Source organism: Rattus norvegicus, chromosome 16, assembly GCF_021556685.1.
Source record: "Rattus norvegicus strain SHRSP/BbbUtx chromosome 16, alternate assembly SHRSP_T2T, whole genome shotgun sequence".
Classification (NCBI taxonomy): domain Eukaryota; kingdom Metazoa; phylum Chordata; class Mammalia; order Rodentia; family Muridae; genus Rattus; species Rattus norvegicus.
The window spans coordinates 19,083,857-19,111,340 of NC_141549.1; the positions used below are offsets into that span (position 1 = coordinate 19,083,857).

Sequence of the window (27,484 nt, forward strand, 5' to 3'; positions counted from 1 at the left end):
AGAATCTTCCACAGGCCTCTTCCCTCCTTTCTACAGGACCTGTCCCTCTTTAGATCACGTCCTGCCTGAGTCACCTTTCTCAGACTCCTCCCCTCAGAGATCCTCAGGCCATGACTTTTTCAACCTTCAACCCCACTTCAGGTACCATCTTCCTTAGGTCCACTCTTAGGTCCTGCTTATAATTCTCATTGCACCCCTCCCAGGTCTTAAGCTCCACCTCTTTTCACAGGCTCCGCCCATCAATCCCCGCCTACCGCTTTTTGGTCCCTCCCTTGGTCCCTTCAGGCCCCGCCCCCAGACTGTTCCGGGCTCCCACGCTTTCCCTAGGCTCCTCTAGTTGCTGTTGGACCTGCTCTCCTCAGGCCCCGCTCCTGCCCCAAGCTCCGCCCATCACCAAGTCCCTCCCTCGCTCTCAGCAGGTTCCGCCCGCTGCCCAGGCCTCGGTCTCCGGGTCCGCGCGCCGCTCCATCGCTCGGGCGCGCGGCGGAAGATGGCGGAGTCCGGCGGCAGCAGCGGCTCTGGCCAGAGCCCCGAGCGCCCGAGCAGGTGAGTCCTGTGTCTTTGTTGGCATGCACCTCTTGGCCCGGGCAAGGCTGACCCGGGGCCGCCGGGGGCGTGGACGTTCGAGTCCCTAGCTGCTAAGGTCCTGAGCTATGGCGCAGGCCTGAGGGCTGCCTAAGGCCGGGCTTCCTAAGAGCTGCGAGCCCGGAGCTGAAGGGGTTCTGGGAAGGTGACGTGGGAAGCTGCACAAGAACCCCGGGGCCCGGGAAGGAACCGAGGCGTTCCTGAAGGAAACACTGAGACCACCTGGGGACCTCCACAGGACCCTATGGACAGGGAACCGTGTAGGGCCTGGCAGGGAGCAAGAGGCCTGGGCATGTCTGGAGGGGAACACTGAGGCCAGTCACCTGGAGGGACCTGGACACATCTGGGGAGACACTGAGGCCACCACTGTGAGACCTCAACAGGTTTTGATTGTCAGAAAATTGTCTAGGAGCCTGGTAGGTGGACAAGGGACTTGGGCATGTCTAGAGGGGACACTGAGGCAACCTTGGGGCCCCAGCAGATCCATCATGATGGCCAGAGAGTACCAGGGGTTGTGAGAGGTGGGGATATATTTGTGGAGTTTGAGCACTTAAGAGAAGACAAGCAGTCTCAGAAGATTAAGGTCTTTCTTTAAGATTCCCTTCCTGGGCTGGAGAGATGGCTCAGTGGTTAAGAGCACTGACTGCTCTTCCAGAGGTCCTGAGTTCAAATCCCAGCAACCACATGGTGGCTCACAACCATCTGTAATGGGATGCTCTCTTCTCAAGTGTCTGAAGAGAACTACAGTGTTCATATAAATAAAATAAATAAATCTTTAAAAAAAAAAAGATTCCCTTCCTTCCACCCTTCATAGGGTTTAAATCCCCCTTCCCTCATTCTCAATGATTGGATTGGAGGTCTTGCCCTCAGATATTGGGGTCACATTCACCCTTTTAGTTAAATGAGGCCACTTTTTCCTAGTCAATTCCTAAGGTGGGTTTCTTGAACTTGGCAATTTGCATAAAGATGGCAGGTATTTTAAAATATTTTATTTTGTTTTTTCAAGATGAGGAATCATATAGCCCAGGCTGGTCTCACAGTTGACATGTAGCTGATCATCTTTCCTCAACCCAAAGGGTCAAGATGACAGCCATGTGTCACCACTCCTGTGGTGCATGCTAGGTGAGGACTGTACTAATGAGTCATATACCCTGCCCCCACCCCTACCCACCCTATTTTTGAGACAGTGTCTGATTGTATAGCATAGGCCAACCTTGAACTCAAGAACTTTCTATTGCAATACACTTTTGCGAATTGATCTGGAGTCTCGGGGGAAGAGCACCTGTCTTAGGGATCACTCCCCCTTCTTCCGTTTTCACACTGACCCAGAGCCAGGAACCCTTGCCCTGAGACAGCCACCATCCTTGGGAGGCCAAGGAGGAAATTCAGGCTCTAGATGGTTTGGGAATAAACAAAAGCCAAGGGCAGTGGGCCATATGACCATGGATAAAGTTGGTCCTAAGATAGGACCTAGGGGCAGGAAAAGATCTGGTGGCCTGTGGACCTGAGTTGAGCATTAGGACTGAAGGGAGGATACTGATTAGGGAAGCCCTGCACCACCTAGAGCAGGCACTGAGCCTGCCTGTTAGCAGAGCTGCTGGTGAGCAGCAGGAGGCTTCAGCGTGAGGTCAGAGCCAACCAGGGGCTCCATACAGGCCATCAGCAACTGCAGAAACAGGGGGCTCGGGCCTCAGAAGACTGGCAGCCCACTGAGATGTGACAGAGTTGGGGGTCAGGACTGAAGGTCTGTAGCAGGGATGGATCATGGAATCATTGGGGAACAAGTGGGCAGGGCTTAGGGGCCAGATAATAGGGAACAGCTGGCCAGATCCCTAGGATAAAGTTTTTAAAGATCTATTTTTTTATTTGTTTATATTTCAAGATGGTTTCTCTGGATAACCCTGGCTGTCCTAGAATTCACTTTGTAGACATGGTTGACCTCAAACTCATAGAGATCTGCCTGCCTCTGCTTCCGGAGTACTGGTGCTAAAGGTGTGCATGCCAGCACCCCTGGCTTAAAAATGTATTTTAAAAATGTATTCATGAGGGGCTGGGGATTTAGCTCAGTGGTAGAGCGCTTACCTAGGAAGCGCAAGGCCCCGGGTTCGGTCCCCAGCTCCGAAAAAAAGAACCAAAAAAAAAAAAATGTATTCATGGTATTCATGAGTATCTGTCTGGAGTATATGCTGTGTGCGGGTACCTGTGGAGACCAGAAGAATGGGCCTCATCAGGAGCTGCTGCTGTGAGCTGCCCGTCATGGGTGCCAGAAACCAAACTTGGGCCCCCTAGAAGAACAGTGCCTGATCTTAACTGCTGGTCTGCCTTCTTCCAGGGTTTTCATGTTGTTGTTTGACCGTGTGGTTCTCAGTGAGCTGACATTTACTGTTTAGCACAGACTGGCTTTTAACTCCTGATCCCCTTGCCTGCATTAGTCCTGGGCTAACTGTGCATCATCCCTAGAACTTCAGTCTTTTCACTTATTGTTCATTAATTATTTTTTTGAGATTTATTTGTTTTATGTTTGAGAGTGTTTTGCCTGCATATATGTCTGTGCACCTTCTATGTGCCTGCTGCCCTTGGAGGCTTGAAGAAGGCATTGGTCCCTGGCGGTGGAGTTGTGAGTCACTGGCAGTGGAGTGGTGAACCACTGTGTGGAGCTGGGGATTGAATGTGAGTCCTCTGTAAGAGCAGCTGGCACTCTCTCCAGCGAGCTCTCCAGCTCCCCCCCCCCCCGCCTTTTAAAAATTATTTTTGGGTGTTTGTTTGTTTGTTTGTTTGTTTGTTTTTCAAGACTGGGTTTCTCTGTGTAGTGCTGGTTGCCCTGGACCTCTCTTTGTAGACCAAGCTGGCCTGGAATGCACAGAGCTCCACCTCCACCTGCCTCTGCCTCCCCAATGCTGGGGTTAATGGCTGCACTAGCACCAGCATGCCGAATTTAGACTTTATTTTTATTTACTGTGTATGGGTGCTTTGTCTGCATATATGTCTATTCTCCACACGTGTACAGTGGCTTTGAGGTCAGAGGAAGGTGGCAGATCCTCTGGAATTGGAATTGTAAGCCACCATGTAGGTCCTGGGAATTCAACCCGGGTCCTCTGGAAAAACAGGGTTCTTAACCTTGAGCCATCTCTCCAGCCCAACTCTTACATTCTTTACACCCTGTCCATGATGGTCCACAAGCCTCGTCAGGGTAGATAGATGTCCCATTTAGGGCTAAGCATTCAGAGTCTCTTACTCTCCGTGCTTTGACAAGTTATGGGTCTGCAGTCACTCCTGCCTACTGTGGAGAGAATTCTAGCCAGAGTTGGCAGCAGACACAAACGGTTCTGTAGCAGGCAACTTGACTGATACATCAAGTCCATTTCACAGAGGCACAGCAGTGCTTCTCCACCCACATCTATGACCTCTCCAGACCCAGGCTTTTGACTGAAATCCCAGTTGTAGACATGTCAAGTCAGAGAGTGGTTGGTTATGCTCATAGCAGCCAGACAACTATTGCCCCAGTGGCTCTGTCCTGTGCATGTGGTCACAGCTAAAACTATTGATGGCAATTCTTCCCAGCTCTTCTGGCTTGGCAGCAAGTGCCCCTACCCACTGAGCCATCTCCTTGGCATTTATTTGTGTGTGTGTGTGTGTGTGTGTGTGTGTGTGTGTGTGTGTGATATATACGTGTACATGCCAGATCAGAGGTCATCGAATTTTCTTCCACCTCCCTCCTCCCTTTGGCAATTGTATGGAGAGGTTTTTGTCTGTCTTGTTTGTTTGTTTGTCCCTGAGCCTGTGCTTGCCATTGAGTAATGAATCCATCTGTCTTCTCTCCCTGATGCTGTAGTTACAGGCATGCACCTCTGGGTCTGGCTGCTTGCTTTTGTTGTTTTTAAGTATGGGCACTGGCTATGCAGCCTTTGCTGTGTGATGGCCACTTTTCTGACCGACTGAGCCTTCTCCACAGCTTGGTCTTTGTTTGGTTTCAGTTTAAGACAGAGTGTCATGCAGCTTAGGCTGCTCCAACACTTGATATGTAGCTGAGGCTGGCCTTGAATTCCTTAGCGCCCCCCCCCCTCGTGCTTTTGGGTAACAGGTGTGTGCCACCAACCCTGGCTGGGTTTTAATCTTTTAAAGTAAAACTGTGTAGCATGAAATCAGGGGATACTTCTGTGGCAGTTAGCATATCCACAGAAACACATTCGAGTTTGTATACCCCATAAGGCCCTGTCCTCTGTCTCCCTGCCTCCTGCCTATGGAGTCACCTGGTCTGGACTTTACATATTGATGAGATTGTGTGAGATGGTGGAATCCCTGCCCCCTCCCTTCCCCTTCCCCCCCTCCCTTCCCCCCGCCCCTCCCCTCCCCTCACTCCTCCTTCCTCTTCCCTTCCTCTATCCTTTCACCATTTCTCTTGATAGGCTCTTGCTGTGTAGCCCAGGCTACCTTAGAACCTGTTAGCTACCGCTGCAAACTCAGGGATCCACCTGCCTCTGTCTGCTGAGTCCTGGGATTAAAGGTATGCACCACCACCATCTGGCTTGTTTGTTTTGTTTGACACAGGGTTTCTCTGTGTCCTGGCTGTACTGGAACTCACACTGTAGCTTGGATTAAAGATATGTGCCACCACACCTGGCATACCTCACCCATTGTAAAAATGTCCCTTCCTCAGTTGGGCTCCTCTCAGCTTGCTTTCTGTTTCAAAGTGTATCTATATTGTGGCATAGATCAGTGTTTCATCCCTTTTCATGATCAAGTAATACTCCACTGTGTGGCTAATCACCATTTTATTTATAATGTCTTAACCTGCTAGATGTCTTTGCTCGTTTTGGGGCTGGTTGTCATTGTTTGTTGTCACAACAAGAGGATCACAGCTAAGAGGGGTACTGTCCCAACATCTGTAATTTTAGCATTTAAGGACATTGATTACTTCAAGTTCGAGGCCAGCTGGTGCTATACAGTGAGTTCCAGGCTTGCTGAGTGAGACACAGATAGGAAGGGAGGAAGGAATGGAGTGGACATATCCTCCCAGGGGCTGCTGAGTGGCAGAGGACATGCACTGAGTAGCAAGAATGAAACCAAAATTAAGTGAGCTAAAAGTGAGAACAGAAATTTATAAGCAAAGAGGTTTGTTTGCTTCTATTCCATAGGAGCTGGAGGGCAGTGTCTGCTCTGCCCCTGGTGGGGCTGGCCCAGTCTTCACCCACAGCATTGTCAGAAGGCCAGGGCAGGATAGCTATGGGGATGCTGTGCCAGACCCTGTCTTATACACAGAAGCCCCGCCTGCCATGGAAGCTTCATTGAGACACTTTGGTCTCAGTGGGAATGTCCACACCCTGCCCCCTGCTGTGGCTTCAGGACTGTTGGAACTTGTCCTCGGTGATGTAGGCCAGTAGGGCTGTGTGTAGCGTGATTAGCGAGTGCGTGGTAGTGGGGCTCTGTGCAGCGTTCATGTGGTACCTAGTGATATCTTAGTCACTCCCTGGTGTGCTTTGATGATGGTCCTTGTGGATGGGGTCGGGTCTTTCTAGGGAGACAGTGAAGCCCCCAGGAGCAGGGACACTGTCCTTGACTGTGTCACCATCTCTGGAACCTGTCAGGCCATGCCCTCATCTACCCAGGAAGACTGGTGTCATCTGGCCATGCTGGGGGTAACATCTGTGTTCCCCACCATGTTATGTTGATACAACTCAGGGCCATGCTGCCCACACTGTCCCTTCCGTTATGTAACTTGTTTGTTCTGACTTCTCTCCTAGTTACGAGAGAAGAAAAAGCCTGGCTTCCCTTCCCTCGTCTCTCGGGAGCAACAAACCCCGTTGCCTAGTGGAGCCTGTCATAATGTCTGAGCTGAATGAAGCTCAGTAGACAGTGTGGCCACCAGGCTGGCAGTGGCAGGCAGAGAGGAGGGCTGAGCCTGGCCTAGGGACAAAGAGCACTTGCTTTGAGAGGCCTTCTCCCAGGCTAAGTGAGCCTGCGCCAGCTTCTCCTTGAGAGAGCTGAAGTTTTAGCCACCAGGACAGTGAAGATAGATAGGGGTGTCATGTGACCACGAGAGACTTGCCACCTCCACTTGACCCCTGGCCTCATTTGGAGGACAGGGACAGGGGAAGTGGTAGCCAGATGGCTTATCATGGGATGGCCTGACTTAGTGACCTGGAGTATCTAAATATTCCCTTGATTTGCTTTGCTGAGGCCAGGGCTTCCAAGGAGTTTGGTTCTTCTCAATGCTGGGAAGACTCTAGAATCTCCATGGCCCCTGCAAAGGGAGGGCAGGCAAGACATCACCACTTGAAAAGCCACCACCCTTGGCCCCTTGGGGTCATGCAGGCATGGGAGGGCTAGGGGTTGTGTCTGTACATGCTACACCCTGCCTGCTTCTTCATGGGTGTGCTTGGATGTCACTCACCACACTGTAGTAGGAGGTACTAAGAGTGACAAACACCTGGGAGCATTGCAGCCCTTGGCATGGGGGTGGGAGAAGAAAGTGCCACACCACCCGGTTATATGAACTCTGGCTCTGGGAGCACATGTCATAGTGCCCTGAGGGGTACAGGTAAGTGCCTGAGCTCTGGCTGGCCTCTGTGGTCAGCACAGGGACTCCCAGAGCCAGGAAGGGAGCCTGTGCTGCAGCCATGCAGGACACCTGCAGGCAGCAGGCTTGCAGCTGGACTGTGGCAACCTGGTAGCTTTGAGCTCCGGGGACAGGCTCATTGTCATTGGCATGGCTGCTGAGAAGAAAGGTTTTGGGTGTATTGTTGAAAGAGGCTGTCCAGGATCTTGCTAAGTAGATGAGGCTAACATTGAACTCAGAGATCCACATGCCTATGCCTCCTCTGTCCTGGAATTAAAGTCATGAACCATGTGCCTGATACCTGGCCTGAGAAAGGTTTTGTTAGTGGGGCCGGTGTCCTTGGTGTGGAAGTCCTGGCAGTTTCCTGCCCCCTTCCTAACACTGTCATCCCCTGCCTCCTCACACCTGAGGATGGGTGTGACCATGGGCTGAGATGGCTGAGGGGCAATGGGGCTCAGAGGAGGTGGACACGCCAGTCTTAGCACTCCTGGCTCAGCTGATACCATCCTTGGGACAGGTATCTGGCCTCTCATGTGCTTGTAGACCAGGTGTGGGCAGAGGAGAGCGAGGGAGGCAGTCAGAGCAGTGACCACTCATCCTGCTATTTGAAGGCCCTTGGGCCTGGGACAGAGCAGGCTTGGGACCAAGGGCATGTGGCATTTGTGTACAATGCGCTGAGCAGGGTGGGGTGGGCATAGGCCCTTGGGTTTCTGCCTGGCTGAGGGCTGGGAGATGGAGATGTGTTATGAGGGTGTGTGGAAGGGCGAGACTCTCTGGCCTGGAGTAGCCAAGCTGTGCTGTCTGCAAATGTCTCATGGACAGAGGTGGCATGGGACCTGGGCCACAATCTCGTTGCTTCCAGAAAGGACTCTGAGGCCCTCTTTGCTTAGTGAACCTGGAGGGAGACTTGTATTCCATCCCTAAAACAGTCATTCCATTCAAAAGAAGCTTGCAGCCACACGAGGTGAGGCAGAGCGCCAGTCAGCAAGGGTTCACTCAACTAGCTACCCTGCTTAAGCCATTGGCCTGATACTGTCTCCAACTTGGACCAGAAAGACCTTTGTAAGATTACACAGCCGCCTGACACCTGCCAGGCCCCACAGCATCCCATGTCTTGCCCTTAGCTGATGACAGGCCTATGTATCCCCAACTGCTCCATCACATCTTATGTCCTTTAAGGCCTGTGAACCTGAGGGCAGGACCTTGGCAGCAGTGTGGATGCTGAGTGGTTGTCTGGCAGATGCACCGCCCTCCATGCCAGTGGGTCAAAGACCACCATCCTTTATTTGGGGACAGAGTCTAGGGGATCAGTAAACAGAGCAGCCCCGCACAACCTTCCCTTAGTTAGAAGAGAAGGCAGCCGAGCTGTTCAGCTGTCTGCAGTGGAGGTCGGGGCCATGGGGTCCCCAGGCGATGCACACACACACACACCCTGCTCTGGTAGCCGCTGTGCAGCTGTTCGGACTGGCTCTCTTAACACTTGTTAACCCCGGTCTGGCCCTTCCTGCGCCGCCCGCCCTTCCCAGCAGCACTCCCCTCCTCCTGTGCTGTTCCTCACGGGGACCCACCCGGTGGACACTCAGCTCCATCCACTGTGAGCGAGCGAGCGAGCGAGTGAGCGAGCATCCACTGTGCCCAGGAGCAATAGGAATCTCAGCATCTCCTGCTTCAGGGATCAAGCTCTCAGCCTGCAGAGCACGACCTTCCAGCTTTTAAAGGGCCTGAGGCAGACACTCAAGGATAGAGGCTGAAGATGTTTTTTGACACCACAGCCATGAAATTCCACAGGGGTCAAAGCCAGGAACCGGGCGGGGCGTCTGGGCTGGATATCCGGAGCCTGCTCTCCACGGGACGGGAGAATTCAAGCCCAGCTTGAAAGCAGAGAGTGAGAGTGGAGACATGGGATCTCCTGGAATCTTCCGCTACCCGGACAGTCGGAGCTGGGCTGGGTGGAGTAGCTGCCAGGTGACAGGCGCCTAGAGAGCCACTGTGGTTCCCAAGCAGCTCTTCCACCCCGTCAGCTGTGTGTGTGCAGCCCTGGGGGAAGCTGCTGGGCACCCCTACCTTCTGCCTATATCTCTTCAGGTGCCAATGGTTTCCCATTGTGTCAGGACACACGTGCGCGCGCACACACACGCGCACACACATCCTTGCTCACAGGAATTGCTGCATAGATTCCACCACCCCTTTCCCATCAGCCTTTGTCACTCTGGGAGGGTGTGGGTAGTGCTGGCAGCTTGCTGACCTTTCTGGGGCCTCTCAGTGGCCAGAGTGGAGCTGGCTATCCTGCCATAGCTGCTAACCACTCATCACCAGCCTGGCCTCCTCACCCTGGCTACCTAGGAAGCTCAGCAGGCTCGCACGGGCAGCTGCCTACTGTGGGGTGGGGTGGGGAGGCTTCAAGCAAAGTGGCAGGAATTGTGGAAGATGGAAGTTTTTGCTGTGAGAAGGCTTCCTGGGCTGAGGAAGCTGGAGAGACGGCTGAGAGGCATCTGAGCCTGTATAAGCCTGAAGACTTGAGTCTAGTCACCCAGGAAGGCCCCAGGCCTGGTGCCGTATGCTGCCTTCAACTCAGCACTGCAGGGCATAGACAGGAGGGCACTGTTGCTGGCTGGCCACCAGCCTAGCTCCAGGTGCAGTGAGACCATGTCTCAAAGGAGTGCCCTGCAGAATGATGGAGCAGGACCTGGTGTCGGAGTTCTGGACCAGGTTTGTCTCAAGGCCATCAGCCTGATCAGAGAGAAGGTTCAGTGGTTAGCGGCCCTGCCGTCATGACCTGCCTGGGTCCAGGTGGTGAACACATGCACGCCATGGCACATGTATATGCACACATACGCATGCATGGAGAAATCTCAGCGAATCCATCCCTTTTCCTAGCTGCCGCCCTGACCTAGGTTTGCATACCCCTCCAGTCTTGCAACTCCACAGGGGAAAGAGCTTCCTTCCATCTGGAGCTAAGAAGTCTTAGGGAATGCAAGGCAGTGGTGGCACGCACCTCTAATTCCAGCACTCAGGAGGCAGGGGCAGGGGGGTCTCTGTCAGCCTGATCTACAGAGCAAGTTCTAGGACAGCAAGGACTACACAGAGAAACTGTGTCATGAAAACAAAGTCCCAGGGAAGAGAGAGAGAGAGAGAGAGAGAGAGAGAGAGAGAGAGAGAGAGAGAGAGAGAGAGAGAGAGAGAGAGAATATGAATGAATGCACTCCAAGAACTGGGCCTTATGGGGCTATGGAAGGGACTACAACAGGCTGACTGCATGTGGAGGTGGGATAGCGGAGTTCACTGGGGGTCTCTGGGAGTACAGAGTAGTGAGAGTCAGAGCAGAGGGAGCTGAACACTTGTACAAATGTGAGGGTGTAGAGACCATGCTTAGAAACAGAGACACCAATGCCAAAGCACACATTTACGGTCCTCTCGTCCATCTCTCCAGCCACCCCTCACACTCACACCTGGACCTTGCCACCAACTGTCCAGGTCACTGATGTGGCAAAGCTCCTTCCCTGTGGGGGTGGACATCAGGATGTGGCAGGAGGAAGCCCTTCTGGCTGGCCTCCCAGAGCTCCTGTTTCAGCCATGGGGAGGTAGGCTAGGAGCAGATGGATGAAGTTCTGAAGGGAGCGAGGAGCAGGGAAAGCAGCCAGGCCCTGCAGTCTCCCAGGGTGGCTGTCAGGCCTTCATCTGCAGGGAACTTCCATTCCTCATTAAGGCAGTGGGGTGCCTCATGGTGTCCTCTGGGATAAAGTCTGGGGGCTTTGCCTCCTCCGGCTCCTGAGCTCCATGCCCCAATTCAGCTGGGCTTTGAGGAGCGACCTTGCAGCTGCGTTTCAGTGACATCCTGCACCTTTTGTCTGGGGCTGAGGGGAGCAAGTGCTTGAATTGGTAAGGAGTTCTAGTCCCTTCTCTGTGGTCTTTAGAAAGTGTGAGCCTCTCTGGGTCTTAGAGTGTTTCCTCAATGTTCCCGGGTCACTGGTGAGCCCGTCAGGTAGGAGCATTCCGCTCACAGCCTGCAGAGTATATCCCTATGGTGACATCTAGTGTTGTGCTCCAGCTGTGAGTCCAGATGACAGAAGCAGTGGTCGGAGGAAGTTGGCACATTAATACCCCATATCCTCTTTGAGCCTCTGTAGCGCATGACCTGCTCTTTGGTGTTCCTAACAGGTATCGGCACTTGGGCAAGGGTGGGGCTTGTCATTGGCTGTGAGTCTTTGTGCTCACAGGGACAGTCCGGTCCTCAGATGGTTCCTGACCTGCCAGAGATGGGCATGTAAAGCAGCCTGCTCCTAGCCTGCTAGCACTCCATTCTCGGAACCCATCTTGCTAACTAGTGCTTTCCAACTGACCCCTACCACACCCCATTTTCCAGGGAGACAATGGGCAGTTCTGCTGGGCTCACCTTTCACCTGCGCTTGGGAACAACATCTCTCACTTCCCAGGAGTTCTTGGGGGACCTGGTGCTGGTTCCTTTAAGGAAGTGTCTCCTAGTCCAGTATGACACAGGCACCCTCTTTCTTACTCCCACCTCACCTCCCACTGCCCCTCAGGCTGTCTTCAGGTGCAGCCCAGAAACATTGCCTCAGTGGAGAAGATGCTTGCTGAGTCTGGAGGCAGAGAGTCCAGTCTGGTCTTTCAAGTGGCTAAGGTTGGGCCCCAAGGCCAGGCTTATCCTAGGCTAGCATTCTGCCTCAGACCTGTGGCCTACCTCCAGCAATATGTGTCTCATGGCTTCTCCCTTGCTGTCAGTGGTTTGGGAACCTTCAGTGGCCTCTGGGCTTCTGCTTGCCCCTCCCAAATCTGGCTTTCTTTTGCCACAGGCTAGCCTGGTGCAAGCCTATAGCAGGTACCTTGCTGTTCCCCCTGACATTAGAGATGAACCCCAAAAGAGAGGGCTGCCACTGTAGAGCAGGCTGTGGGCCAAGAGCCAGGGAGCATCCCAGGGGAGGGTTTGCTGACGTGAGTGAGTGAGTGGGGGCTGCTGGCTTGCATGTCTCTGGCTGGTGGGAAGTGCCAGAGCACAGTGAGCTGATCCTGTAGCTGGAGTGCTGTGCCCAGACTGGGAAACATTGGGTAACCATGGCAACAGGAAGGGGTGGGTTGCTGGACCCCAGAGCTCTACACCCTCTGCCTTAGTAGTTAGGGCCAGAGCCACTGGGATTTTGCTGGGAACAGAATGCTGTACCAATAAGAAGATGAGGTACTCAAAGCTAGGAGAGGTCCCAGTGCCTCAGTTTCCCCATTTTAAAAGAAAGACATTTGCTAGCTCATGGGGAAGCTGCAGAGTCCTGGGGAAGGGTCTGAGGATGGTCAGGGAAGTGGTCCTAACATGGCTGAGGGCCTGAGATGAGGCCCTGGGCCACTATGCTCCAGCCTGAGCTCCCCTTATTCAAGGTCTCTGACATCCACATCTGTTGACACTCTACTGTCCTGTCACCCAGGTCCTTGTATGATCCCCACCCATCCAGGCTCTCTGGGACTGGTCTTGGAGATGTTCCAGGGCCCTGTTGCTGATCTGAGGAAACCAATCTGATACTATACTGTTTCCTGAAGCTGTGTCCCCCACTGCATGTTTGGGGGACCGAGGGTGGGGCAGCAGTGCAATCAGGGTGTGAGCCAGCTAGCTGTGCTGTGCTGCAGCGAACCACATGGACAATAAAAGTGAAATTGGCTTTGAAAGTAGAAGTGGCCGGGCTGGGGGAGCAGGGACCGGCATCAGAACAGGGTGTGCAAGGCAGCGAGCCTGTACTCTGCGTGGGGGTGGGAACGGATTTTACTAAACCCCAAAGAAATGTTTCCATGAAATTCCTTCTTGTTCTTGCCTGTTTTTTTGACGTTCTGAGAAGAATGGTTCTGGGGTTTGGAAAGCCAAAGCCGGCCTTGAGGACAAGGCCAGCGGGTGGGTGGGGGCCAGGGCCATGTCCCCTGCCAGCTCCTAGCTCCCAGTGCTCCATGAGGCTCTGGTCACTAGGGTGGCCTGCCACAGCTGGTGTGTCTGAGCTTGTGGGCCCTTTCTCTAGCTGCCTGGTCTGGCATGATGTCCCTAGAACAGGATTGTAGGGCTGAGAACTCAAGTAGCAGTCCCCACACCTGGGTCTCCAAACAGGTGGGCCATGCACCCAGCCAGGGCTTCACACACTTTGATGGGCTGGTATATGCCTGTGTCCAGCACAGACTTGGACCCTGCCTGGGTCCCTTGGGCAGTATAGGGGGAATCATGGATGGGAGAATGGCAGGATGGCTGGACCTGGGCCAGGCCTGAGATGGAATGTGAGGCTACTCCAAACCCAGGCTGAGGGTACAGCCAGGGTGGGTGGTGAGCGGCCTCTGGAGACTGTCCGGTTCAGGGTTGCTGACGCACTGACCGATGACTCACAGGCCGGCCACCATGACTCGAGTGGCTGTCTGGAGATTCGGACTGGCTCAGGGGGCCCCACCATGTGGCCGCCCACTGTCTAGAACTGTTCTGAGTAATGGGTCCTCCCTCCGCCCAGTACTGGTCCTGGGGTTGGCAGAGGTGACCTTAGTCATAGCCCAGGCAGGACAGCCCTGTCTTGTCCATCGATGACCTGGCTGAGCTGCACTGTCTCAACTATGGGGACTCAGAGTACCCCAGAGTGGCTCAGCCTAGGTGGGTAGGTTCATGGCAGAGGCTTCTCAGCCAGAAGGGACAGAGTGACCATGTCAGGGACTTGCTAATGCCTAAGGGACAGAAGCTCAGTCCAAGCCACCAGCTGCAGAGATCAGAAGACCAAAGGTGCCCCTGGCCGTGTGTGCTGCCTCTGCCTTTCAGGCCCAGGCTGCCTGTTTCCTTGGTGGATCCCAGACTCTGGTCACTTCTCTGGGTAAACTAATTATATTGGTTTTTTATCCTATCCCTGTGTGTGAGTGTGCATACATGCGGTATAGTGCCTTGTAGAAGTCATAGGACAACCTGTGGACGTTGTCTCTGTCCTTCCATGTGGACCCTAGGGATTGTCAGCTTTGTGTCATTGGTGGCAAGTGTTTTTACTCACGGCAAGTGCCGGATCAACTCTGGGTCCTTTACTTTTTTCCCCAGAGAAATGTAACAGCAGAGGACTCGGGAGACAGGGCACTTAGTCTAGCTCCACTGTCCTCACCAGTGAGGATTTGGGCTGGCTCCCACCAGCTGGGCTCTTGAGTGCCTCCCTGCTGCCTGAGAATGTAGCAATGGCCACCTGTGACAGAGACCCCATGGCCCTTCCTGCCCTAATGCCTGGTTCTCAGGCAAGCAAAACAGACAGACAGTATTTGAAGAAAAATGGATCCACACCATACACACAGGTTTTCATTTTTAAAAAAGCCTTTTATTCTTCGGTAATTTCATATGTGCTATGATTCTATGCACCTTCAGCTTCTCTACCCACTGCTTCGTGTTTGTGTCCTCTCCTTTGTGTGTGTGTGTGTGTGCGCGTGCGTGTGTGCGCATGTGTGCCACAGAGTCCAGTTAATGCTGCCTGCTGGAATGCTGGCTGAGCTGGGTGGCTTGCTCTTGTCCTTGTGCAGGGAAGTTCCTGAGTACAGCCCTATGCCATATGCCGGCCGAGGACAGCATGCCACAGTCCTCCTCCCATCCTCCAGTGCTTACATTCTTTCTGTCCCCTTCCACCCACAGTGTCCCCTAAGCCTAGAGGGTGGGGTACCGTTGTCCTTTGCAGGACTGAGCACTTAGTCATTTATTCTGAGTACTTTGACCAAGTCTGAATTAGCTGCTGTCTAGTGTTTGTGGCCGCGGCTGAGCAGTGCTAATCCCAGAGCTTACAATGGGAGCATCTTGAAGTCAATTTGACAGCATGTGTGTTTAACAGGACAAAGGTAGTAGCACCCTCCCACCCCACAGGGCCAAGGGCTTCTGGCTGAGTTTGGAGTACCAGCACAGATGCCCTCCCAGGAGCCAGCACCAGTTCAGTCAGCAGTTGCTCACCCCTGTGACCTCACACTACTGCACTGCTGACCCACATCTCACTGTCAGGTCAGTGTAGTGCAGGATCCAGCCCTGGGGAAGATTGCTGGTGATGTTTCTGTTCCATGTGGCCCATGTGGCACTTGGGGCACTGGGAAAGCTGAGCAGCAGTGACCTTCCTTGTTACTCCTCACTCAGTTCACCAGGACAGCCACACGGTGCATTGTGTCACACTAGGCGTTGTGTCATCTGGAGATGACAGAAAGTGGGAAGGGTGGCACAGGTTGCACATAAGGCATCATGATGCAGGCCACAGACTCTGTTCCTCACAGATTCCAAGTGATGCTTGTTTGCAGGTAGGAAGGTTGAGCATGTCCACACTAACGTGTGAGCTCCTGCTGGTGTGAGCTTCCTTTCTGCTGTTTCTTAGGGACTCTTCTTCCTTTCTTGTTAACTCTCAGCTCCCAGCTTCTATGTCATTCTTCATTCTACATTTCTTATTAATGTATGTGTGTTTTGCCTGCCTGCATGTCTGTGCACCACATGTGTGTAGTGCCTGTGGAGTCCAGAAGAGGGCGTCAGATCTCCTGGATCTAGAGTTATAAATGACGTGAACTGCCACGTGGTGTGGGAACTGAAACGTGGTCATTTGCAAGAAGGGCCAGTGCTCTTAACCACTAGGTCATTTCTTCAGCTCCTGCTTTGCTGTTTTGTTTGTTTATTCTTATTCTTATTCTTATTATTTTATTGTTTTTTTAAAGATTTATTTATTTTATTTATATGAGTACATCACTGTAGCTGTCTTCAGACACACCAGAAGAGGACACTGGATCCCATTACAGATGGTTGTGAGCCACCATGTGGTTGCTGGGAATTGAACTCAGAACCTCTGGAAGAAGCGGTCAGTGCTCTTAACTGCTGAGCCATCTCCCCAGCCTATTTTTAGTTTTCAATACACAGTTTCTCTGTGTACCCCTGGCCATCCTGGAACTCACTATAGATCAGGCTGGCTTTGAACTCATAGAACTCTACCTGCCTCTACCTTCCTAGTGCTGTGATAAAAGATGTGTACCACCACTGTTGGCAGAAGTTTTTTTTGTTTGTTTGTTTATGTCTATGTGCCTATATGAGGGCTGACTACGTGTGTGTGGGTGCCCACTGAGGCAGAAAGGAAGCATAAGCTCCTCTTGAACCACAATAGCAGGTGGTTAGGAGCCACTTAAGATGGTGCCAAGAACTGAACTTAGGTCTGCAAGGGTAGAGTACTGTTAAGCACTGAGTGATCTCTTCACACCAAGCACCTTTCATCAGGACACAGGTTTTATATTACTTTCATGATGTTCTTTATATTTGGAGAATCACAGTAGCTCAATGTTCAGTGGACACTTGCTACATGATGCTATTTATATCTGGTGCAAAGCCCTTCTCCTGCCCCAAAGTCTCTGTGAACTAAGAAGTCCCTCAGTGGCTGGAAGGCTTTGCCTTTGTTCCTGTAGAGCTGCATGGTGATCTCAGAGGGCCTTGCTACCTTGACAGCTGAGAAAAGCTGACCTGGTATGTCAGAAGGCTCCTGCCAAGTCCATCATGTACCCGCAGGTCTTTTAAGAAATCATCACAGTTGTACTTGCTGTGCTGGAGATGGGGAACATGCCACAGTAGCTGTGGAGGTCAGGAAGCAACTTGTAGGTGTCAGCTCTCCTTCCCCTGAGAAGCCACAGCACCTTTACCTGCTGAGCCGTCTTGCGTGCCCAGCCTGTCACTATGGGTGCTAGCTCTCTGCCAGCAGAATAAACAGTAGCACTGTGGCCCTGAGGACATGTCTGCTCTCCCACACCATTCCTGTATCTTGTGGGCAAGTGCTTGGCAATGCTGATCACCCCCCCCATCACCACACTTTCTCTCTGTGTCCTGTCTGGGGTATACACAAACGTCCTGTTTCCCTCTGCTCCTCTTAAGGCCTATGAAATCACAAGGTGGGGGTCACATGTGTAACTGGATGAATAAATGAGTGAGCATTACAGGTAAGAGGAGAACCTTCAAGAGCCTCGAGATCTGACCTGATCAACCCCATGTGTGCAGGTTCCCAGGAGAGCCCAAGACACTGGCCTGCCTGAGAGGTCATTGCCATCCTATGGCCCATTAAGTCACAGTTTGGTGAGCTCCCTTGAGTGGTATCTCTTAAAGCTGTGTCTCATAGCTGTTGGGGTTCAACCTGGCTTAGGCTAGCCTGCAGCTGTGGGTGACTGGGGACCACAGTGGAAGATTGTATTTGTGCCCACCCTCAACATGTGTAGCCAAGGTCCCTTGCTGTGGGGACACTTGTTCTGGGGCCCCCAAGCTGTTAATCTCTGGTGTTTTATTATTTATTACATTTATTTGGGGGGGTGAGTGACCGTGTGTGGACAACTTGCATGGATCAGTTCTCAGTGTTTTGTGGGTTAAGGAGATAAACTTGGTGCCTTTACCGTCAGGGCCACTGTGCTTGCCTTTTTATTCTGTCTTTACCTGGTGGTGCTCAATTCAGGATGGCCTTGGATTTGCAGCAGTCCTCCTGTCTCAGAACCCTGGGGCAGGGAATGCAGGAACATATTTTAATTAGCTTCCCAGGAGGGAGAAACACCTTTGTCTTGTGAGAGGGTCACACAGGCTGTCACCTCCCTACAGTGACATCTGAGCCTGGCTGTCAGTCTATGGCTTCTGCCCTAACCAATGAGCCTTACTGTCTCCCCCAGTGGAGCAGCAGCAGGGGTCTGCCAGCTCCAGACTCTACCCAGTTCTTGGCCAGCTCCTTATCTCTTGAGCGATAAGGCCTGCATGCCCCACCTGCAACTGGGATGCAACACCAGGCCGGGATGTTGTGTGATCTTTGTCCCTGTTGCACAGCCTACATATATCCACCGAGGGTGTCAGTGTCCCCAGTCCCTTGCAGTTTCATGAGGAGTAGCACCAGGAGTCTAGGCAGCCTGGGCCACAGGAAGCTGTGGTGCTCTGCCCATGGAGCATAAAGGTGGCCTTAAGCCCTTGGCCTTGATGTAGCAATACCTCCCAGAGCCTCTGAGTCCCATGTCTGTTGTGGGTGTGAGAAGCCTGGGCCTTGGATGGCCATAGCAGACATTCTGGGAAGAATGTCACTATGCTCAGAGGACAGAGGCAGGTGCTAGTCTCACTGGCCCAGGAGAGACCTTAGGACAAGCTAGTACCTTTGGTCTATCTGTACTCCTTCTCTCCCTGACCCCAGCAGCCAGGTACCTGCAGTGCTGGCCAGCCTCCAAGACAGCTTTCCTGCCACCCCAAGGACTCACGGCTTCCTATCCAGGGCAGCCTGTACCTCGAAACACCATTGACCCTTACCCTGAGTCTGAGCACCCATCTCATCAACCAGTGCCCAGTCCTGCAATGTCTGATTCCCCACCTGAGGGTCTCTAGAAGGCCATCCAAATTGGGCAGCAGGCCAGTGATGGTGGGAGTCAGGGATCCATGCAGATAGAGCAGCTCGAGCCTCTGATAGCTCCTTGTTTGGGAACTGGTGGGTAGACATCCCAAATCCTTCCCTCCCCTCTTTTCTCTCTTTTTTTTTTTTTTTTTTTTCCGGAGCTGGGCACCGAACCCAGGGCCTTGCGCTTCCTAGGCAAGCGCTCTACCACTGAGCTAAATCCCCAACCCCCCCTCTTTTCCCAATGTTCCACATTCTTGGCCCCAGAATGGAAGGGCAGGTCCAAGAGGGCTGGTGGTTCAGAGAGGGAGATGGCTATAGGGAGGGAGATGGCTATAGGGACACAGACAGAGGTGAGTGGTGTTCTGTGCAGAGCTTCAGTAACAGGTGTCTGAAGGGAACAACAGGGGCTGGTGGGGCTGGAGGGAGTAATGGGAGTCAGGCCACGAAGGGGTATGTGTGTGTGTTTGATTTGCCTTTTCTTGTTTTAGACAGCCCCACTGTGGACTGCTCTGGAACCCTATTTGTACACCAAGCTAGCCTCTAACTCGCAGAAATCTACCTGCCTCTGCCTTCCGAGTGCTGAGGCTAAAGGCGTGCACCACCATCCTCCGTTCGTTTTATGAAATAAGTTCTCACCCAGCCTTCACCGGCTTTCGTGAAACTCAGTCTGTAGTGAGGGTAACCTGAACGCCTGTGCCCATTTCCAGAGTGTTGGGATGCAAGGTGTGCAATCCTTCACGGGGGATTCTAGGTAGGGCCCTTACCATGGTGGACAGTCAGGCTGTATTCCCTGTGTGGCATAGGCTGGGCCTCTGCCTGGTTTTAGGGCTTCTCTATAAGAAGATCCTGGTGTGTTTAATGGTCTCTTCCCCTTCCCTCATTGGCCTGCTACCCTGCATCCTCCCTGTGTGGGGCGCTGTCTTAGCTGCTTCTGCACTCAGTACCACAGTACCAAGTGTCACCCATGTCACTGCGTGCGTATGGGTGTGTGTGTCCACCTGGAGGTCTCTGAACCACGTCTCTCCTCTGTTGTCCTTGCAGCTTGGCTGACAGGAATGGGGCCCTCAAGTGCACCTTCTCTGCGGCTGGCCATAGCACTGGCCTCCTGCAGGGCCTGGCTGCCCTCCGTGCACAGGGCCAGCTGCTCGATGTGGTCCTCACTGTCAACAGTGAAGCCTTCCATGCACACAAGGTGGTCTTGGCGGCCTGCAGTGACTACTTTAGGTAAGCCTAGCCCTGGGGACTTGAGTTGACACCTCTGCCACGTTCACTGGGGACATATGTAGCAGCCACCTCCTTGTTTTAATAACCAGGTTTTGCTGCGTAGCTTGGGTTAACCACAAGTCAAAATGCCCCAGCTTCATCCTCGTGTGCCAGCACCTGACCTCCAAGGTTTTGTGTGTGTCTTTATTTCTCAGTCCTGTTGCACACTAAGTAAGCACTCTAACCACCGAGAGCATCCCTCATCTCTCTTCACTTTATTTACTTCATTTTCATGTGTGTGCATGTGATAGTGAGTGGGGGGTGAAGGCATGTGTGTACCGTGGTGCACATGGAGGTCAGAGGACATCCTGTAGGAGTGAGTTCTCTCCACCACGTGGATCCTGGGAACTGAATTCAGGTAGTCAGACTTGGCAGCAAGAGCCCCCACCCACTGAGCCATCTTGAAGGCTTTCTTGCCCCTCCCCTCACTTTTCTCTCTTGAGATAGATCTCACATAGCCCAGGCTAGCTTCATACTCACAATGTATAGCCCAAGATGCCCATGAATTCCTGATGCTCTACTTCTACCTCCTCAGTGCTAGGCAGACAGTGTGCAGCAGTACACCTGGGGCTTCACACATGCTCAGGCAGGCTCTACCAACCCAGCCTCAGCCTCCCCTTCCTAAGCCTTCATCCAACACCTGCTGTGTGTCAGCATTGATGCCATGTACGCCCAGCAGGGATAAAGTAGTAGTGAGCCCCTTGCTGCCATGGTGTCCCCTCCAAGTCACTAAAGCTAGCAGCCGAGAGCCTGGAGGGACATGGGAGCTCTGGTGCTCAGGCCCTGAGGTGTCTGTGAAAGTGGCTCTTGGAGCCCAGAGAGGTCTCTTGTCTCCTCTGTGTCCTGTATCCTGCCCCAGGCATGCATGGTCCATCTACTTTTCCTTGTCCTGGGAATGAGGCAGAACTAAGGGCCCAGTGGAGCTGTCTCATCAGGGGATGCTCCTGCCAGTGAGGGAGGGAGCTGGAATGGTTGTCCTTGGAGACCTGTGCTAGGCCTTCGTTCTCCGTGTCCACTGTCACCTAGGCACATATATCAGGCCATATGGCCCTCTCGGCCCAGCACACTCCCTGGGGCCCAGCGAAGCTGTTATGGGGAGCTGCTGCAGCCAACTGGGGCATCGGTGCTATTTTTACTCTGGATTTGGGGGCGGGTGGGCAGCCTAGCCAGCAATGCCTTTTAAAGGCACCCCCGCTCTGGCAATGTGGCCCATGAGGCCTTAAAAGGCAAAACTCCATCCTGTTGTCTGGTCTGGCCTCTTTTCTTACTGAAGTGCCCAGGGCTGGTGGGGACTCTGGGGGACAGGCAGGGGCTGGGGCTATGAGCTGTTCCTCATGGTCCTAGGGAGGCCCAGGACGCGGTCCCACAGGACGATGGCATTGGGCAACAGCACCTCCGTGACACCCATGGCCTCACTCCTGCTATAACCTGAGCCTAGGGTGCATCAAGCAGACCACTGTAGGGTGGATATCACCTTTGATGATGGGTGGGGTATCCTCCCTCTCTGGCAGGAAGGCCTGCTCACAGTTGTGAGGGCTGTTGTACAGTGTTACAGAATGTCACCCAGGGACCCCTATGGACACAGTTCTCTCCTTCCTGCTGGAAGTTGAGACTTGACCCCAAGCCTTTCCAGAGACCTCATGCATGGGTCTGCAACCACCCCCCCCCGTCCCCACACCCCCATATTAGCTGTCACATGGCTCCAGGGGCCCTTAACAAAAGTCTTTCACAGGCTGAGGACTCAGCTGATGCTGGGCCATGCCTGGGCATGAGTGCCATCTCTAAAACTTCCTGTAGACAGCAGTAATGGACACAGCCCCTTGTGGGCAGTGACCCCTTGGGACCTTCCCAACAGCTTAGGGGAAACAGGCAGATCCTTTGACCCTCATTTCGTAGATTCCAGGCTGGGGAAGGTGGTTATGCCTGCAGGCAGTCAGTGAAGAGATCCTGGGTTCTGGTGTGTTGGGGAGCATGGGGGGCAAACACAGGCTGTCCCTGACTTGGAGCTCAAGGTGGCAGATAGCTGTGCATCTACAACTTAAACTTCCTCAGGAAACCTACCAGTCAGCCTCAGGGCTGGGCCCACACAGATGTGCCCGCAGCGATAGCTGGCTCCCCTGTGGCTGCTCAGAGGCTGGGCTGAGGGTACAGCAAGCTTTGGCTCTCTGCGGGCCCTGCTCACGGGTGTGTTCCCATCTCCAGGGCCATGTTCACTGGCGGCATGCGTGAGGCCAGCCAGGCCGTCATCCAGCTGCAGGGTGTGTCTGCACGTGGCCTGCGTCACATCATCGATTTCGCCTACAGTGCTGAGGTAACACTGGACCTAGACTGTGTGCAGGATGTGCTGGGTGCTGCCGTGTTTCTGCAGATGCTGCCGGTGGTGGAGCTGTGCGAGGACTTCCTAAAAGCTGCCATGAGCGTAGAGACGTGCCTGCACATTGGCCAGATGGCTACCACCTTCAGCCTGACATCACTTCGTGAGTCAGTAGATGCCTTCACATTCCGCCACTTTCTGCAGATAGCAGCAGAGGAGGACTTTCTGCGCCTGCCACTCGAGCGCCTTGTCTTCTTTCTGCAGAGCAACCGGCTACAGAGTTGTGCAGAGATTGACCTGTTCCGTGCTGCTGTGCGCTGGCTGCAGCACGATCCGGCCCGCCGTGCCCGCGCCAGCCTCGTGCTACGCCATGTGCGCTTCCCGCTCATGCAGCCTGCTGAGCTGGTGGACAGTGTGCAGACACTCGACGTCATGCTGGACGATGCCCTGTGTCGCCAGTACCTGCTGGAGGCCTTCAGCTACCACGTGCTGCCCTGCCGCCAGCATGACATGCAGTCTCCACGCACAGCTGTGCGCTCCGATGTGGCGTCCCTGGTGGCCTTCGGAGGCACACCGTATACCGACAGTGACCGAGCTGTCAGCAGCAAGGTGTTCCAGTTGCCTGAGCCTGGGGCCCGCCACTTCCGCGAGCTCACGGAGATGGAACTGGGCTGCAGCCACGCGGGCGTGGCTGTGCTGGATAACTTCGTGTACGTGGCTGGCGGCCAGCACCTGCAGCACCGCAGTGGCGAGGGCGCCGTGGACGCCTGCTACCGCTATGATCCACAGCGCAATCGCTGGCTGCGGCTGCGGGCACTGCGTGAGAGCCGCGTACAGTTCCAGCTCACTGCACTGGGTGGGCTGCTGTATGCCACTGGTGGCCGCAATCGTGCGGGCAGCCTGGCGTCTGTCGAGCGCTACTGCCCACGCCGCGACAGCTGGGACTTTGCCTGCCCACTCAAGCGCCGCACCTGGGGCCACGCGGGGGCTGCGGCTGCTGGTCGCCTCTACATCTCGGGTGGCTATGGCGTCTCAGCGGAGGACAAGAAGGCGCTGCAGTGCTATGATCCAGCAGCCGACCGATGGGAACCCAGGGCGCCCATGCGTGAGCCCCGCGTGCTGCACGCTATGTTGGGCGCTGCTGGCCGCATCTATGCCCTAGGTGGCCGCATGGACCACGTGGACCGCTGCTTTGATGTGTTGGCTGTGGAGTACTACGTGCCAGATGCTGACCAGTGGACCAGTGTGACCCCCATGCGTGCTGGTCAGTCAGAAGCTGGCTGCTGCCTGCTGGAGAGGAAGATCTACATTGTGGGTGGCTACAACTGGAGGCTGAACAATGTCACAGGCATTGTGCAGGTGTACAACACTGAGACGGATGAGTGGGAGAGAGACCTGCACTTCCCCGAGTCCTTTGCAGGCATTGCCTGTGCTGCTGTCCTGCTGCCCCGCTCAGGTCATGGGAGGTAGCGCGGGATCCCGGCCTGGCTGTGTTCCCCACAGGTGTAGACCCCGGCTAGGGGCTCCCCACCTCCCAGCCCCAAGTCAGCAGAGAGATCTGGTCCCAAAGGTTTCGGCACCATGGCAGCCGTTGCCTAAGGGAAGACCTGCTCTGTCCTGTGTTGTTAGGTCTTGATTTCCCACAACCCTAGCCCAACAGACAGAAGCTTGTAGATGTAAAGCACCCAGTCCTGGGAGAAACAGCTCTCCCTGTCTCCTGACTGAAATCTTCTGTCCAAATCCTAGCCTGGATTTCCCCATGGGATCCACAGGCAGAGAGAGACTGCTCAGACTTACCCTCTGAACTCCATGCAGGCACCATGGAACACTCATGCACACACACAATCAAATGAGCAAGGTTGTAAATCAGCTCTCGGGTGCCTGGACAGCATTCAGGAGCCAGGAGCCAGAGAGTTTCCCAGAGGCACCCTGACAGGTGACAGATGCAGCCAAGCTCCCTGTCTGCCTTGACTTGTGGACTCCGGAGCATCCCAAAGAGGCTCCCTGTCCAGTTAACCCAGCATTCTTTTTTTTTTTTTTTTTTTTTTTCCGGAGCTGGGGACCGAACCCAGGGCCTTGCGCTTCCTAGGTAAGCGCTCTACCACTGAGCTAAATCCCCAGCCCCTATAACCCAGCATTCTTTGCCTGTGCCATCCACTTGTAGAAGAACACCAAGCCAAGTGTGGCCTGTTCGGTACTCTGGAGGCTAATGAGGGAGGGTCATTGTGAGTCCCTGGCCAGCCAGGGCCTCAAAATAAGACTGTCTCAAAGCCCCAAAACATCGAGGAAATCCACAGAAACCAAAAGCAGAGGAAACACGAAAGCCACCTCAGGTGAGGTAGCCTGTCAGATGGCCTGGGAGGAGAGCCAGCCGGGTGCCCATCTCCTATGTTCGCTGCAGAAAGCCATGTCCCCAGGTCTGGCCCACCCAGGGTGGGGTGGTGGGAAGTGCTATGACAGCATGAGCCCCAGCAGCCTCCCAAGATGGCAGCCTGCTGTTTTGCTGTTTAAACCCTGAACTCTCACCCTTATGTTTTCTTTGTTTCTTATTTAAGGAAGCCAGCCCCACTGTCTTCCAAATGAGAGTGTTCTCTGGTGATCTAAACTGTCCCCTGCTGCTCACAGACGCGGATGTCACCATTGTGCGGCCGCTCGGCACATGAGTAATTAACCCTAGTCCTTTGCCTCAGCCTCTGCTGACAAGTCCTTTGATTTAATAAAGGCGTTATGGAGGAAGGATGGAGCAGACCTGGTGTTCAGTCCCTGCAGCCTGTGTGACCTCGGGCTTAGGGGGCCCCTCTCTATCTCCTTTTCTCCAACCTCCCTGCTGAACAGGGAGCTGCAGGGCTGCTGCGTGTCTGGGCTGGGCTTAGGGGCCAGGCTTGTTGGGCAGCCTAGAAGAGGAGTACACAGGAGGCCGTGGAGGGACCTCTTCATAGGAGGCTACAGCCCCCAGGAGCTACAGTCTCTGCTCAGTCATACCCCCCAACTGCAGATAAGCTTCTGAGGCCATGGTTGGTCAGTCAGCAGACCTGTCTCCATTCTCCCAGAGGCTTCCCCTGTCGGGGAGGGGGTGACCTTCAGGATCCTTGCCCTAGCCCAGCACAGGATCACAGTTGGGGACAAGTGACTGACACTCAGAACAGTTCACTAAGAAGACTTATGTTGTCCCCTCCACCTCATCCCAAGATCACTTCCCTGCTATTCCAGCCACCTCCTCAGTAAGGCTCAGGTGGTGGCTACTAAAATCCGAACTGATCTATAGCCCAGGCTGCCAGGGCTCCAAGCAACCCACGGAGACATTCTAGCTGCCTTCTGCAGAGGGGCAGGGTGAAGTGTCTGCCAGCCACAAGTCCCCCAGATCACATAGCACCTCACAACATCTTGTCCCCAATGAGCTGGCCGGGGAGCCTGCAGGGGGGGCGGGGAAGGGGGAGTTGCTGTATCTAACTAGGGCGATTGTGCAGAGCCCATCTGAGCCAGTTTATGGAATGTTCTTGGGGGCCCCTGCCCCTTCCTTGGCGCCCACCCCACCCCCCCGAAGAAAGGAAAATTATTTTTTGTATTGTAAACTTTAAACACGAAAAAGCTGTTTTTAATTAGCAGAAGCTGACTTGCACGTTCAGTCAGTGAACGTCTGTGTCCTTCAGAGAAAAGAAAACGCCTGTGTACTGCACATGCGCATAACATACACGCGCGCACACACACACACACACACACACGCACATGCACACCTGAGTGACAGGGCATACTTGAGTTCAAGGACACACAGCAACTCATGAGCTCACGTAGCCAAGATGGACACGCCAACCCCATGTGCTTCCATCCGTGCGCTGTGTCAAACACACACATACTTTTGCATATGGTTGAGGGCAAGTCCACCAGGCTAGGGCTTGTCTCAGGGTGCAGCTCGTACCTAGAATGCCCTGCTGAGGGGCAGGCAGTGTGGCTCGGGGGTGGAGCACCTGCCTAGAATCCCCCATGAGAGACCGAGGGCAGGTCTTCGTGGTAAAGGAGAAACCTAGTATGTCTGAGCCCCTGGTTTTTATCATTACACATAAGGAAGCCAGCCTCAGTGTCTGGCAGATGCCCTTTTGCAGGTTGGTAGCATCCCTGCCCCTGGCCTCTCTTTGCCTTTTATTTTATAGTCTTTGAGCCCTGAACCTCCTTGAGCCTAGGGACACTGGGCTGTTTCCGGCTTCTTCTTAGAGGCCTGGCCAAGGTCCTCGGGAACCTCCCTCCACACCTGGGCTCTGGCTGTGGGAAACTGTTCTCTCAGGGGACGGTGGTTTGCAGGCCCGAGAGACAGGCCAAGTGTGACTTCCAGGGCCTCTCGGTGAGTCAGGCCATGGGGGCCTCCAGGGAGCCGTGTGAGGTGGGAATCCGCCTGGACCTGGTCAGCTTGGAAGACCGCCCCTGGCTCTGCTTCCCAGCAGTCAGTTCCAGCTCGAACATTCTCACGGCTGAGATCCTCTCTGTGTGCTCTGGTGCTGGCAGCACCTGGCTGCCTGTCTCTGCAGCCTGGGACCTGGCCCAGAGGGACCGACCAGAAGATGTCCATACACAAGAGAGGTGACTGCCAGTCAGCGCTCCAAATCCAGCATTTGTGGCACCATCACTTGACACCCTCCCACCCAAGTCAGGGCCCCTGCTTAGCTCCCCTCCTAGTGTTCCCAGGGGCTGACCCAGCAGCCACAGCTCCTTCCTCACCACCAAAACTCTGATATGCTGCCAGCAGCCATGTGCCCAGCCCCAGGGGTTGATTTAAGATTCGGTCCGAAACGTTCTTGGCAGTGCCTTTGGCTGGGGTTGTTTTTCAGTCTGGGCATAGCTCCCAGCTCTGGCCAGCAAGCTCTGAAGGGTCGGAAGTTTCTTGGGACAAGAGAGAGACGTTGTTGCCCCCTCCCCTCCCTTGCTGCTTTCTCTGCTAAGATGCCAGGAGCTGCTACAGCCGTCTTGTGGCTGTAAGGGGCAAGGTAAGTGAGTCACAAGATATCCCTGCCTCCCAAAGCCTTCCGGCACAGAGGCCTTCTCCCATGGACCTCAGACTCCTTGTTACCCGAAATGCTACTTACGCCATAGTGGACAACAGTTGGATGGTGGTGGCATAGGCACTTGGGGAGGCAGAAGCAGGAGGATATCTAAGTTTAAGGTCAGTCTTGTTTACAGAGTGAGTTCCAGAACAGCCAGGAGAAACCCTGCTACTAGAAACCAAATAAAGACAGATTTTGTGATGGCTGAAACCTAGATGGCTAAGTGGCAACATGAGTTTGACCCCCTGGCCCCACATGATAGAACTGAATCTGCATGTTGTCCTTTGACCTCCATATGTGTCCCATGGTTTGCACACACACTATGCACATTCACACCAAATGGAAATTGGCACATAGCTGTGGGTGCCATGAGTTCAGATCC

General features: G+C 54.0%; 1 protein-coding gene across 1 annotated transcript; it reads left to right on the top strand.

Moving 5' to 3' along the window:
- Window positions 1-416: 416 nt before the first annotated feature.
- Klhl26 (kelch-like family member 26) lies at window positions 417-25,460 on the top strand. Its single transcript, NM_001106075.1, is given in 3 exon segments — window positions 417-546; window positions 19,534-19,716; window positions 21,958-25,460. Coding segments are annotated over 3 exon segments (1,821 nt in total). The 5' UTR covers window positions 417-490; the 3' UTR covers window positions 23,540-25,460.
- The last annotated feature ends 2,024 nt before the right edge of the window (window positions 25,461-27,484 follow it).